General features: G+C 39.4%; 1 protein-coding gene across 1 annotated transcript; it reads left to right on the top strand.

The window, feature by feature from the left end:
- The first annotated feature begins 6,252 nt into the window (after positions 1-6,252).
- On the top strand, positions 6,253-15,089 carry tlcd1 (TLC domain containing 1). Its single transcript, XM_055045669.1, has 4 exons — positions 6,253-6,803; positions 8,096-8,178; positions 10,643-10,725; positions 11,818-15,089. The coding sequence occupies exons 1-4, from the start codon at positions 6,598-6,600 to the stop codon at positions 12,220-12,222; spliced, it is 777 nt and encodes a 258-aa protein (XP_054901644.1). The 5' UTR covers positions 6,253-6,597; the 3' UTR covers positions 12,223-15,089.
- Positions 15,090-15,930: the final 841 nt, after the last annotated feature.

Genomic DNA, 15,930 nt, shown 5'->3' with positions numbered 1-15,930 from the left:
CTTTGGCATATTTTTATCCAATTAAAAATGCTAAAGAATTTAGCATACTTTTATTTCACTGAATAGTAAAAGACAACTAAAAAAGTATTTTGTTAAAAGGCTACTTAAATTCTAAGTAACATTTTATCCGCATCTGATTTATTGTCTATTTATGGAATCAAATAAACACTAACATAATTACGAAAATTCAGGCAGAAGAAACTTTTTTCAAATCAATTATCTTCAGCCTAAAACATATACTTATATGCTATAACAGAATAAAGTACTTATGGTGGCAGTATCCTCTCTGTACTTTATAGACTTAACTTCAAAATGGCTCAGCAGACAGAAAACAACACAACAAATCTTGTGTGGAAACACACAGCAAAAAAAGAAAATAAAGATCTCACGTTGAAATCAGATGTCAATGTCTCAAACATGTTTGTTCTTTATTTGGTTTAGCTACTTCCTGACGTCGTCGCTCAAGTAAAACATTCTTTTGGAGAGAGGGGGAAAAAAAAGACTCCTAAAAGTACATTTGTTCCAAAAAACAAAACAAAAAAATTTAAAAAAATATCTCTGCTTTTAGCTGTGCATTCATTGCATAACTTAGAACTGCACAGGAAAGCTCGGAAACGCTCAACAGATTAGTGGAAAACGTATTAAATAGCTGGAACAAAATGTGCGATAATACAGAGAAGTGTGTGAAAACTTCAACAGCTTGAGGCAGAACGCTGTACAGCAGTCTGGTGGTTCTGCCTCTGTGAAATCACACTATTCATAATGGCAGCAGTTCATCAGGTTCACAGAGAGGGTGTGAGGCGTCGCTGACGATGTTCACAGTCGTGCTCCGGAAGCTTCTCTGAAACAGATCCTGGAGAGAAAGAAAAGGAGAAAGAGAGCGAGATAGACCGGGCATCAGGTTATGCTTTAAATAACATTTAGCAAAAATGTCTATTAAGGTTCATTTAGATATCCACGTAGTGTTGTTTCCATCTTAAAGGTACAAAACGTCACCAAGAAGGCGACACGACAATGTGCTCTAAAGCTTTTTAGACAAGATAAAGAACAAAACTCAAGGAACATCTGCTATTTTATCAGCACAAGCTTGACCTCTTGTTCCATTGATCAAACTAAAACCCTCTGTTTTCCATCAGCTGGCTCTGCCTCTCCCTTGAGAGTCAACTGATACTCTCTACAAGTCTGCGATAAATACAGTATAAAACATATCATAGTGTAAAATGACTGTGATCAAGCTCGAAGCTGTGGGTTAACTCTAGAGGTGAAGCTAAAGGTAATTTTATTCATATAGCACATTTTCAGCAATAAGGCAATACAAAGTGCTTTGCAGGAATAAAAAAAAGAAAATGCACACAAAATAGCAACCCAAAGGAAAGTGCAGAAGAAGAAAAATAACCTAATGTTGATCTAAAGTATATAGGTGCTCCCGTTCAAGGCTGTTAACGCTCCTCTGGCCTAATTCCATGACTGGATAGGAAGAACAGGAATCTAAAAACTAGTCTAATAATGTTGATCCAAAGTAAATAAATTAGATAAACTAGACACTCCTATTCAGGGTTGGTAGGTAAGAATAAGTAAGTATTCTCTAGTCTAATTTCTTTTCTGGGTTGGAAGAATAGAAGTCTGAAAAGTAATTGCTAAGGAAGTTTTCTGGAGTCTAAGTTTGTTCTAATTTCTGTTCTGTGTTGCTAAATAAGCCTAATTAAATAGAAGCATCCTCTGGTCTTTTGGGTTGCTAGATGAGTCTAGTTTCTCTGGACTCTAAGTATCTAGATCGCTCCTCTTTAGGGCAAAGATAATAAGTTAATCTTTCTTTCTATTCATCTGGAGGAAGTTATGACATGATTTGTCCTAAGCCTTTGTTCAAGGCATGGATTGTTTTGGAGTCACCTGGTAACATCGTAATGAAAACCTGTGAATCAACTGCATAACTATGATAAGTAATCTTATTGCTTCTTTTGAGCTGCAGCCAGCTAGAAACAAGCTACACGCTAGCAGGAGCATGTGGACATAAGCAGGAGGGACAAAGACGTGCCAGATGCCTGAATGACACCAGCTTTGCAACAGTCGAGACGAGTTGAGCTAAAGGCATCTATTATTCTGAAACCTAGTATTTTCATTCTAGTGAGCGTATAATTTAAATTTTTTCAGAATGTCGTCAACCTAAGCTGCCATTTTTCTAAAATTACCCTTTATTTAAACCCTCCAGTGGACTGCCGTTGGGTCTGTAAAATGTCTCCATCTGAGAAATATGTTCTTGACCCACGCGGACATAAACAGGTTACGTGAAAAGTTAGGTTGAGGTGTCATTTTGTCATTACTGGGGCATTAAGTTCTGCAGTGTTGCTTCCATATACCTGGTAATTATTAAGCATCTTCCCCATTTCCTTCGCAGGAAGGAGGGTCTGTGACCACTGTGTCTTCTGTCTGCCATGATGGGATAATAAATGCTTTGTGCGGCGACAAAGCCCACTCTGTGTGGTGAAGTAGATGCTTCCTCTGTCATTATCAATCTGAAATAATCATGCATTGCCACAAACAATCATCTGAGCGTAACCAACCCTTCTCTTCAATCCTTCTCTCTCTCTCTTTTTTTTTTTTCAAAAAAGAAGTTCCTCCGATGGAAGTCAGATTAGTCGCCGGTTGCACAAACAATGGTTTGCTCTTTCCCAGGAATATAGTATGGCAGCACCTGAAGGAGCCTCGAGGTCTCGGCGTGCCACTCCTCTGACCCACTCAGTCACATATTTAACCTTCTGTCAGCAGGTCCGCCGCTCAGTCACCCTGCAGGAATGAGGCGAGCGGCGCAGTAAAACTGATGCCGATTATGAGGTATGAGCCCACGCCTGAGGAGCTTAATCTTTTTAATCTTAGGAGATTTCTTAAAAATAATGACAGGAAGCTGTGGGTGGATGTTTTTTTTTGTTTTGTTTGTTTGTTTGTTTTGTTTTTACACGTCACAAAGTCGCTCTTGACATTTGACACAGTAGGTTTCAGCAGCAGATAAATTAGAACCGTGAACTTTGAAGGTGATGAAAGCCTGCTGAACGCTTCCTCACGCTTCAGTTGGGAATGTGTGCAAACACAGCGCCTTGGAGAAAATATTCATACCTCTTGAGACCGTTCTCATTTTTGCCAGGTGACAAGCTTAAATTTTGATTTATTTTATTTTGTCTGGATTTTTTATTTTTGTTATTTCCTTATTCTGGCTTGTCTTCCTTTTTCTCTGGACAAGAAAAGGTGCCCTTGTGAAATCTTTTTCAATTTGTTTCCTTGGCAGTGTGTGGTCTGTGTCTCAATGTAGCATTTCCGAGATTTAAAATTTTTTAAGTGTCCCACATATTTTTAACTCTCATATTATTAATTCTCAGTAAATATCCTTTCTTTCCTCTTGAGCAGCTGACCCCCAAAATGTTTGAGAACCCCACTGGATGCATGGGTGTGGTGGACATATCAGAGCGATAACTGAACATAATTTTGTTCAGTTTGCTGATGAGTTCAAGTTTGAGATTTGCAACGACAGACCAATAAGAGCGATCAGACTTGTCTTAACTCTGTGATCACTGATCAATTCAAATTAGAACTGGAATTGCTGTCTGGTTCTAAATAGCATTAGAAGTTAAGTTATCCATATGGAGGAACTCCACTGTAGTTATTTGATAATGAAGCAGAATTTTCAGACCTAATCAGAATGGTGGCACCCTCAGAAAATTTTAATATCTAAAATATTTAGGGGAGGACAGCTAAAAAGAAAAAAGGTAAATAATAATAATAATAGAAATCTATAGATATTTTTCAGCAGATTTCAAGTGGGCCCCCATTACTCCTTCTTGGGGGTGCCACTGAATCAGAATCAGAAGTAATTTGAAGCAAAATGAATTAAAAATCGAAATAATTTATATTCACAAAACCAATAAATTGCTTGTATCAGTTTATTGTCCAGCTTTTCTTTCTATTGGGAAATCCAAGCCTCCACAAAGAAGCAAAACAAAACCACAGGATCAATATGATTGTGTCACAAACCAACCGGACACATACGAGTTCTACAGCAGATCAAGAACAGCAGCGCCTGTCCTGAAACATTCTGCTCCAGACTTGGAGTTTCAGTGCACATTACATGTTTCTGTTGTTCGAAAGGACAAAGAGAGCGAAAGTCCTTTGGAGAGGCGGCCAGAAAACCGAGTCTTCAGTGTTGAGTTACATTTAGTGCAGAATGTTCTGGGGATGTTACATGACACGTCTTTCACGCCTGGGGTTCTGGTAGGTGGAACATCTGCAGAGGTTACAGACACCATCTACTGGAGTATGATCACATGTCGTGAATTAGTTGAAGCCACTGGAAAGCCAAGCGCTTATAGGTTGTTTTGAAATCAATTAAAGATATTATCAAAAGGTTTTTCGAGTAAGTCACAGATGAAGATTGATGTGGGGGGAGGGTGCCCTCTGGTGGTGTGATAGGTAACTAAATGGATGCGGATGTGATTCTCAAGGGAAGCATGGCTGCCATCTAACAGACAGACAGATTCAAAGGTTTCTGCCCATAAACTGATTTATTTAATAACAATAAGGTGCACTTCATTGCATCACCAGACAGTAGAAAGGCCATCCAGAGCTCACACTCAAGGATTGTTGCTCCTTTGGTTTAGTTTAGTTTTAGAGTTTCTTTTGCAAAAGTATTCTTTAGCTTTCTTATCCAGTGTCTTCACTGGCACTTCCTGTATAAATTATAGGGAAACAGAAACATGAAGGACTAAAATATACAACACTGCCACAGGGGGGCAGCCACTAAACTGTGGTAGGAAATGTAAGTAAAGCACAAAGAAAAGAAACAGAAATATTTTCATCTTTAAAATCCTACTTAAAATATCTTACTGGAAAAAGAAAAGATCAATTTTTCCATATTCCTATACAGGTATGATTTTGCCTGACAAGACGTTTTGTTGTGTCATCATTACTGGCTTCAGGTAGAAGCGAAAAACCAAATTACCAAAATCATTTGCTAATTTTTTGCCATCTTCCTGTCTTTCACAAACAAACTATCTTGTGACGTCACTGCACAAATTTAATAATATTGTGTGTGTTTAAAATAGACACTTGGCAACATTCCTTAGAAAATCCAATTTAATCCAAAGTACTGTACAGGCATCACACTGATGTGTCTGCCTGTGTGAAGAAAGCCAAATCACAATAAATATTTAAATAATAAGCGGTGTCTGTTAAGTTTGTGGTAAACAAATTGGAGCAATTGAATTAGGTGGATGAAGTCATTTCTGTCATTGCAAATTGGGAAGAAGTCATCTTGTCAGCCAATCAGATGTCAGAACGTTCCCCTTGTCCCGCCCACTGAATTTGATGGGTGAAGTTGACAGTTTTGAATGACGATCTAGAAATGAGGCCATGACATTTAATTGAGCCACAGCCTTGAGAAAACGGTCATCAATCTGAAGCACTGCGCTGCCCTCTAGTGGCCAAAATGTGCAACAACAGAGACAGACGACATGGGCACATTGAAGTGAGCGAAACATGCGGATGGCAAATAAAACAAAATCAAAATCATGCAAATGCAAAACATGCATTGCTGCTGCAGATGAACATCTTAAACCTAACAGTTCTTAAGCCAAACCCTACAACATTTAATAAATCAATATTTCCAGTTTTTAAAAATGAATGACTTCTGATATTGAAATAGTCGTCATAAGGTGTTAATACATTATGAAATACACGTTTTTCGATAAAATTTTAGATTTGGGCTGGTTTCTCAGCCATTGGAGACGCTTTTCGCATCACACGAGTCACGTGACATATAACCGGATGTTACTACTTCCGAAAACGAAGAAGAAATAGCATGAGGTTTCGTTTTTTTTTGTTTGTTTTTTTTTCCTCTGGAAAATGTGCTGCTGGTTCCACTGCAGAGTCATTTCAAAGTGTTAAATCCACAGCTCTTCTATAAAATCACTACAATTTTCCCCAGCGGCCCACCCACCCAATAAGATTCTAATGTCTCCTCTGATTGGCCAGCGCCACAGCTGAGTTATGAATGTATGCCGTGAACTGCTCAGTCTAACTTAGTCTAATTTCTTACGACACAAGTACAAAATTGTGTTGGGTTTTTTTCTTGTTTTTTTTGGGTAACATAATCTTGGCGTGTCTGTCTGCCCCTCCTTGCTCCTGCGAGCCGAGGGAGCCGCCGCGACACCACCCAGCCCCCAACCCCTCCGCCTCCTTCCCTCCCTCCGCCTTTTCTTCCGTCATTCTGCACGGACGGCCGAGCTGAGCGCGGCTTGCCTCGTCATGTTTACGAAGCGCGGCGTGGAGAAAAGCGCCGCCGACCCCCTGGAATGATCCGAGACGCCTCCGCCTCCCCGCCGGAACCGGACTTGGACCTGTGCGTAAAAACGCGCGACGGCAACAGCCAGACATCCGCGCTGATTTGAGCGGAGGATCGCCTCCTTTTTATCCTTTTTCCTCGTGCACGACGCTCCCCCATCACAGACGGAGGGAATCCATCTCATTTTGAAAATAAGTAAACAAACAAAGCAAACAACAGCTGAACAGCTCCTGTTGGAATTCTAGAGGAGCAGGGACGTAAAGAAGACCATGGAGGCCCTGCTGCCTGTGCTGAAGAGCCACCCTGGCCCGGTGGTGCTGCTCTGCTCTCTGCTGTTCAGGGTGGCCCACCGGCTGCTGCAGAGGCTGCCCGTCCCCACGGTGGTCCGGCAGGACGCCTTCCGCTCCTGGAAGTGGAAGAACCTGTCCGTGTCCATGGTGCACTCGGTGCTGACCGGGACCTGGGCTCTGACCTGGTGAGTGACGGCTCCATCCATCCACCCGCTGCTCCACACTGAGGTGGCATTGTCTTGTTCCCGGCTCACATGATGTACAACGTGTGGGAGAATGTGTGTGTGTGTGTGGGGGGGGGGGTGTGTGTGTGTGTGTGTGTGTGTGTGTGTAGCAGTGACAGTCTGTGGCAGTCAGGAGAAGAAGAAGATGAAGGAGGGCATGCTTGGACTGGGACAATGGCATTCTTAGGTGGGGAGGGACACGCGGAGCTGCTGGCTGTTTGGAGTTTTCACTTCTGAGCTACAGACCGAATAAGAAAAAAAACAAAAAAGAAAAGAAAAGAAAATCAACTGGAAAAACCTGATTTGGTTTTGTGAAAGCATCAAAATAGGGGCGGGGAATAGACGCACATGACTCATCTCCCCACATTAAGAGTTGGCAGTAACTTGAATACTTCTTTCATTTCCGAATCTGAAAAGTGAAGGAATGACTCAGTAACGCATGGCCCGGTTTAGACCCAAGCTGTCACTGTGGCCTGTTTACACACACATACAAAATGCTGATACCGCTATTGAAGGGGCGGTATCATGTAAACTTGACTTTTTTGGTCTTGTTAAAAACAGACCTGATTGCTTTGATTCTTTCAAGCCTGTCTGAGAAATCCTCTCATCTCCGTGGCAACCAGTTAGGTGTGCAAAACGCCGTGTTGGACCTCGCTTTGCCACTTTGGAGGATCTAACCTTCCCAGATTCTGATCGATGGAGAACCTTTCCCCTACGACTACACCACTCAGCTCCTTCAGACTAGCCAGCAGTAATTAGCAAACATTTGTTAGGCTGTGCATCCGCCGAGCTCATCATCGGAGCTACTTCTCACTGCAACGCTGGCGAAAGGGTTAATAGAGGAGCAATGTTGTGAGGTTGGCGTGAATGAGCAGGAGTTTCTTAAAGAGACAGAGGCCCAGTTTCAAGGCGTTGCATTGCAAAGTCAATTTTTTTAAGCCACGTTTGATATTTGCAAGCATATGATCATACATCAAGTGTGAAAAATGTTCATAATATGTTTTGTCATTCTCATTTTCTGAGTAAAAAAACTTCTGGTGTGTACAGCTCAGAGAGGCTCCGTACCTTTAAATCATCCCCTGAAAGCATTGATATCTGTTAGTTGGGGGAAGAAGGTTTTTGAATTTTTGAATTTTTTCTTACCGACGTCTCTGCTTAGTCAGGGCTTTCTGTACATAAACGAGCCGCTGCCTGTCTGACTCAGGTGAATATTCAGAGCAGTTAATCTGTCCTGTGTGTGTCCCTCTCTGCAGTGTGGTGATCTGGCCCGAGACGCTCAATAACATCTACAATTTTCACACCCCTCTGTCCTACCTGCTCATCTGCGTCTCCACAGGTCAGTAAACGCACCTCTGTCTGTTTTATGTGCCAAAACGACATCCATGTAGTTTTTCTCTCCTTTTCTTTGCATTCTGTCACATTACAAACATAAACAATGGAATTAATTTGTGAGATTTTTGATTAGAGCAACATAAATATGGAAAATAAATATAATCTGTGTTTGAATCTAGATAGAAACCAAAAAAACCCCAAAACAAAACATAATAATTGTTTTTCGGCCTCGTTGCGCCCCTGATAAAGTGTCACCCATAAATCTAACTTGTTAAGTTAATCAGGTTAGATTTATGAATAATTTAATTTCACTTTGGAGATCAAATTAAAAGTGTGTTGATGCCTTGCAATGCTTTGCATCAAGCAGCGCAAATATTATTGTCGCTAACTTTTTAAAGGAAGATTAATATTTATTTTTTTTAATTGGAACTTTAAATTTCACAAAGTCATATTTTATGTGAAACTATCAATTGTTTATCATCTGTGCATGTTTGGCAATTGATTTTATGTTTTTAATTTGAGAAATCTGAAGAGAAAACCAAACCCAGTTGGATTTTCTCCAGGGCAAAAGGGAACAAAAAGAAAAAAAAGTTTTAGGTTGTTTTATTGTCATTTTGAATGTGAAAATGTAACATATAAAAAACGTAGCATCTGAATAACGAAACCACTTACCGCAGAAGCCATGACTCATTTTTCCATATTCCTCCACAAGCACATAATTATAACGCCTGACGAGACGTTTGTCTTGTTGTGCTGTCATTACCAAACTTCTGGAAAACTGAAAGCTGATGACTGTAGTTCTCCATTCGCAGTTGAAATTTTCAGGCCACTTTTCAGATTTTTATGTTCAAAACCTTTCATCACTTTCCCTCCAATTGTATAATTACGTACATAAAATCACAACGCAATGCTGTCAGTTTGTTGTGATGTGTTAAAACACAAAGGGAAGTCTATATTTGAGAAGGTGACACAATTTTTAAAAAAAATGTTTTGACTTAAAAACAGCCACGTTATTTGATCTGTACGTGAGAATATTAAAATGTTATTGCACCCCTGGCAGAGTGTGGGAGGAGTTGAACTTACAAAAGAAGCCTGTAATTATCTCATTTTCTGTTGTTTGAAGCAGTCGGCAGCTCCTCCCGTAATCCTGACAGGCGAACGCTATGACCACCAAAAACAACCGTCTCGTCTGTTTTGTGTGGTTTGGTTTTCGTGTCTCTAGGAGAATACAAGTCTGGTGAGAGCTGCTCCCCCCGTAACAACTGCAAACAGCTCCTCAGAGCCCAAACACAAATGAAACGAGGAGTTAAGGCGCATTAACTCCTGCGACAGTTAGTCATTAAACAGTTTAATGACCAAAAGAGAAACTTTTGGTTTGCACGTCTGGAATATGATGACTGGAGACATTTCGCTCTCCTGTCAGAGGAGTTTAACAGTCACACAAAAAAGAAAAACATTATCTAATTGTCTTTAAGAAAAAAGAAAAGGAAAAGAAAAAAAAAGAAGCAATAAGTCCAGTGGAGTGATATTTGGTCCAAAATGAAGACTGCTGCACACCAAGCAGTGGCTACTTCTGTTTCACAGGAGGCTATAATTATGCTAAAGTGATAACTGCTAATCTGTTTAATGAGAGGCCGATGCTAGCAAGAATGAGAAAGAGAGTACACATTTGTGTTAGCATTGCACTAGCATGTGAGCAGCATGGTCATCCAGTGGATAGCCTGCTACTCTGCTGTGCACCAGGCTAGTGCTAGCATTGGACAGGCTAACGGCTAGCATACCTGGTTTAGACACACACGTTTTTTCTTGAAACAAAACTTCATCAAGAAAAACAGTGGACATAAAATATCCGTAGGCGACGTATTGAAATTTGCTCTCTAAATATATTACATCACATACAATTCAACATCCGATTGACACTTCCAGGCCTTCTGGGACAGGAGATGTCACCAGGAACGATCGGCCAATCAGAAACAGAGATTTGGAAACATGTGGCCTCGTCTCATTACACAGGATATCAGAAAAATTAAATCTGTGATCATTTTCTACCAAACTGTTTCATTTCAAACAGAACACAAGAATGAACTGTAAAAAAGAAAAGAAAAAAAAGATGCCATTGTTGATTAAAAGAAAAAATTCTTCCTGGACGAAGCAATCTCTCGTTTTCAAAGAAGACAGACTTCCTTGAAAGCAAGAAAGAAACAAGTGTGTACACACTTGTGTATTACCAAATCCATAAGTTCTTGAAGCCAGTAGAAATCAATTCATCATGTTCTATGAGTAACAATGCATTTTAAAAGGTGTCGGCCGTTAAAATGTGTGTGTAAGGTCAGTTCTGTTGTGTTGGTGTGTAACTGCAACACTTTCATTTCGAAGGTGTATTTGTGTTTAGTTATTTCTTTTTGAAATGACAAGTCCATGTCTTTATTCTCACACCACATTAATCCAAAACTACCTTTTTCCCCCAGGTTATTTTGTGCATGATGCAGGCGATATCGTTCTGACGGGACACGGCAGAGGATCATGGGAGTTCCTACTCCATCACGTCTTGGTAAGATGCTTGTGCTCGTGCTTTCGTTTTTTAACTCGATCAAGATGGCGTTTCTGGTTCAGACAGCATATCTGAGTCACAAGACAAAAGAAAGATAACATCAAGTTCTGCAATGCGCTGGACAGGTTCCCAGGACATGTGGGGGGGGGGGAAGGACAGTTGAAGTTGACCTGATGAGTTATTAATAGAAACTAAAGAAAACAGGATTTCCATTGATGCAGAAACATTGTTGGACTTTTGTGCTTTTTAATGTTTTTTTTTTTTGCTTTAAATATTAATGAATGCTAGTAGAATTTTTACTCAAAATGTGTCCATTAAATCTGACACATTCAACTTTTACTGCAATAGTATTATCTCACACCGAAAAAATAAAAAAGTCAACTTTTAAACAGATTGTGGCGCTCTTAAATAGAGCTGGATGATATGGCTGAAAAGTGTATTACAATGTAAAGGTTTCACATCAGCCAACATAGGTAATTATTAGCGCTCTCTAGGCCTGTTTCAATAAACAATAAATCAATTAATTGATCAATTAAAACAAACGCAATCACTTCCATTTGTGTGATTTATCTTTTTTCTTTTTTTTTTCTCCTTGTACCAAAAATAGGATGATGCTTTGGTCTCAATCGCATGTGATTATATTAATCACATGCGATTATGTTGACAGTCCTAATAATGATTAATTATTTTATTTTAAATATCTGAAATACTTCCAAAGTAAACTGGTGCCATGACCTTTCCTTTGTGACCCACAGCTTTCACTCCGCGCTGTTGTTTTTCTTTATTCTCAAACATTTATGAGGCTTCTCCGCAAGTTACTCAACACGTTGTTGCTGGGTAACCAAAGAGTCAGTTGGTCTGTTGGTACCACCAATCTAGCTTAGCAAGCTGTGAAAGGTTAAGCAGCGAGAGTCTTTCCTTTGCCTACATCTCCAGAATGCTGTGCAGTTCAGGGAAGCTATTGAGCATCCTATCAAACGTCTCATATGCTGATATTGCGATTGATATTGTTAATGATTTATTGTCTAAAACCAAACCCGAGGTTAGCCGTCCATTGGTACAAACACCCTCACCGTGATGTTCTGTCTCCAGGTGATCTGGTGTTTCCTGTACACCCTGTACACCCAACTCTACATTGCCGGTGCTTTGATCGCCCTCTTTGTGGAGGTCAACAGCGTCACCCTGCACTTGAGGCTGATGCTGAAGCTGGCCAACGCTCAATCCTCCCCCATTTACCACATCAACAAGATCATCAACCTCGTCACCTACGTCCTCTTTCGCCTTGGCACCCAGTTCTACCTCACCTGGTACATCGTCCACAACTACTCCTGGCTGGACCACGGCGGGTACTTCCTCGGCACCATGATAATGATGAACATCATGATGGTGATTTACTTCTACCGTTTGCTCCGCACTGACTTCTTTCCCCGAAGCAAGAGGTACGCGGGACAGAACGGCACGCACAACAACAACTCCAAGAAGTTTCTCAACGACTGACCGGGGGGAGCGGTTTGCAGGACTGCACCACGTATTTCATTTAAGACGGAAAGTTTACAGATTTTGTTGTGTTTTTATGCTCTTGACAACAGATTCACTGCCAAAGAAGAAGCTCCCCAAAACACGTAGCCTTTTTCGGGTGCTGCTTTTACACAGAAATTTTAAAGTAGGAAATTTTAACTAAATTTAACACGTGTTTAAGTGAAAATTGACAAATCCTTGAAATTGTACATGTTTTGGCGTAATGGACAATGTTTTATTCGTTGAAATACCAAGAAGGTTTCTTAGGTGTTTTGTAAAAATGTGACCAGCATTTCTCTTGATTGCTTTCCGACTGAAGGTTAAAGTTGAAGTTTTGACTCAAGCTTTAGGCCTTGGGACCAATTTTTCTGACTAGGTCATATGAAGCATAAAGTAATTACATAATAAAAAAAATATACAGTCGACTAAGTAGCAATAACACTGAGTGAGATTTAAAATTAACTTCTGTATCAAACTGTGAATAAGCACTGTGTGCTAATGATTATTATGCATGCAGAAGAAGTAGGGGAAGCTTGGCTTTATGGAATGGGATTCTTAAATTGACATACATAACATTAATGGAAAGATAATAACAAGCAGTGTGATGTAAATAGGTTTGGTCTGTTTTGTTTTCAATGAGCAGTGACTCTTTTTTAAAAAGTGATCCACTGGCGGCTATGTAGAGATGACAAAACCCAACTTTAATGTTATTGGTCGTTTGATAATGTAATGCTTGTAAAATGCATTTGTTAGCCTTACTTCACAATGAAAAGAATGATGACCGTCCCGTGTCTGTAAGCTAAATATAAAGAATATGCCACAGATCTTTCCTTTGTACTAATACTAAGGATGAAACTAGTTGGGATGTCAGCAATAGGATAAGAATACAAACAACTTGGACCACCTAGTTTTCAATGGAAACGTACCAACAAGAGAAAACAAATGAATAGAAATAAATTATGTTGACCTGAGTGACCATTGTAGCCTATCACAGTGAATAAAACGCAGAAGCTAGCGAATCCCAGATGAGATTACAGAATTATTGGTTGTGGATTAGAAAAATAACTTTTAAAAAAAAATCCAGTTATTGATTTTATAATAATCTTATGTCAATTTAAAGAAAAGTGTTGCATTTTTGACACTATTAATATATATAAAATATATGTACTTACAGCTTTCTAAACGCTAAAGCTACAGGTAGCTAGCTTCTCTTTTATTTTTTAATATGACACTAATTGGTGAAATGTAGTTAACTAGATAACTGGTAAACAGTTTAAAGCAGTTTAAAGAAGATGATCAACTTTTGTTTGCTTTTCAAAAAGCATTTTTTTCTTATTCCTGTCTAAATGCTACAAGTTAGCTTCCTATTTAGCTTACAAACATGAGAATGGTACTGATCACTTCATTAAAATCTCTCGGAATCAATATTTTATTATAACTAAAGCAAAAAAAAAAGGAAAGTAAAAGACATTTAAGTGCAGTTACAATTAACCTTGTTAGGTGCTAGATGGATTTCCTTATTTATTGTGATGTTGCTAATGTTTTGAGTCAGGTTGATCGTTGCTTGCTACTTTAAATGGGCACTGGACACAAGAGAGGTACTGAAATTATTTATAACTATATTATTTGCTGCCGGAATGCTATCTTGTGGTGATGTTACACTTGTCTATTGCGGTGTATGTTAAGAATATTTCAGTGTGTATTTGAAATGGGTAATCGCTTTTTGTCTGCTGCTTTTTGTACGGCACACTCACTATACTGTATGTTGCAATATATTTTGCATCTGCATGGGGAAAAAAGCGTGTTTCTTTTATAGGGGTTTTTGACTAATGTTGTTGACACTTGGAATTTTCTGAATTTGCATTTTAATATTGTATAATTTTGTGGACCAATCCTTCTGTCTCTATGAGGCCATGTCTCCAGGTATGGCTGAAGAGATGCTGGACCGGACAGAGTTGTTCATGACCAATTGAACTGCTAACATGCCATGATGCAGGATCATTTTTGGTCCTTCTTTAACTCTTTGATCAAATCTGTTTCTAACTGACTCCAGTGGAGCTGAAACCGGACCTTTCTGCCATTTGTTCTCGAGGAACCCTGAAAAAAAGATCTTTCATACCGAGCAGGCAGCAGCACAATCGTTTGGTTTGGTTAATAGCGACACTTTGGAGATGATCAACTTTTAAAGATTGAACCTGGTCGACGTATATCTCCTCTTATTTCCTCAGAAATATAAACACTATGTAAATATTTGTCCTCAAGTGCATATTTTTTCTTCATTTTTATAGATGTATGTGTTTGTTGGCTCTAAGTGGAATTGATCATTCCATAAGTTGTAACTGCTGATGACAGTAAAATTTTACTGACAAGTTTATTCCTCAGACACAACATTAGATGCCCTCTGGTCTTCCTCATGGAGAGAAACGTGGACAAGTTTGGATCCTGAGACATCAGCAGTATAAACTTTGATTTACTTCCAAAAAGGCATGAGGACGTTGCAAGAACTAAATCATCAGGGTGTAACAAAACAACCCCCATATAACACTCTTTAACAATAGTCAGAATGTTGTGGCTGATCGATGTAAACTTCATTTTATATTTCAACCAACGGCAAGAAAAAAAAGGCGTAAATGGAGCTGATGTGCGTCTGACCTTTGCTGTTGTGCCTTTCGCCCAAGTGCCTTTTGAACATAAGCAGAGACTACAATAACTCGAAGTTTCCCACACAGTGAAGGGAAGGGGTTGCAACAGTTATTTCGATTGATCATGAGCACAATAATGTAAATGACTCTCGTATTAAAAGTGTCTTTCGAACCACTGAGTGAATAAAAAAGTGTTTAGAATTACAGGGGTCATGATTTCTTTCTGTGTTTCAGTTTGCATGTGAAAGCTGATTAAGATAAAATTTTTGCGGCCATCTTGTCCACAGCACTTTCTGCCAGTAAAATCTTGGAAATTTGCCCATCCAATGTATGACGCCAAAAGTTGAGATAACTGAGTTCAATGAATTGTTCAGCTCAGAAAATACCATTGTTCATTTGGATGCTAAATATTATAAATCAGAACCTTGACTTCACAACAATCAAAAGAGCGTCCTAGCACAATTTTACATTACGAAAATATTTTTTGTACAATGGAAACAAGCCTTGCGACCAGTCCAGGTTGAGCCCGCCTGTTGTCTATTGACAGCTGACCTCCTGACCCCGATGGGAAGAGGGTGTAAGAAAATGGATGGATGGATGGATGGAAACATCAATTTCAAAAACACTCAATTTTTGATGAAACGTTTAGGTGCTAGGTGGAGTTGGGTTTTTTGGCTTAGGGAATACAGACAAAGCTTTGAGCACATTTGTAGTGGAAATGCCGCTACAGATGATTAAATATCCTGTTGTGCATCCAATTCAGTTTCAGATAACATAAACATCAGAATGTCGACCCCCCTCTACCAAAAGGACTCAGATTAAAGATTGAATTTCTCTAAAACATAAGATTATGCTACAACATTTGGAATCAGACTTTAATCTCATATATCTGACTTTTTTGCTGAGGATTCTCACTTTTAAAAAGTCAGAATTCTAGCCCTGCTCTATGCTCCGTCTGTGTTTCACACACCCCGTCTCCAATAAAGGCGCTCAAAGAGCCAGAAGTCAGTAGAAATCTGAGATTCAAGCCAGATTTCATATTCAA

The sequence above is a fragment of the Poeciliopsis prolifica genome, unplaced genomic scaffold (assembly GCF_027474105.1).
Source record: "Poeciliopsis prolifica strain line A6 unplaced genomic scaffold, Auburn_PproV2 SCAFFOLD022, whole genome shotgun sequence".
NCBI lineage: Eukaryota > Metazoa > Chordata > Actinopteri > Cyprinodontiformes > Poeciliidae > Poeciliopsis > Poeciliopsis prolifica.
The sequence above is the reverse complement of the archived record's forward strand: the minus strand, read 5'-3'. Positions and strand labels throughout refer to the sequence as shown.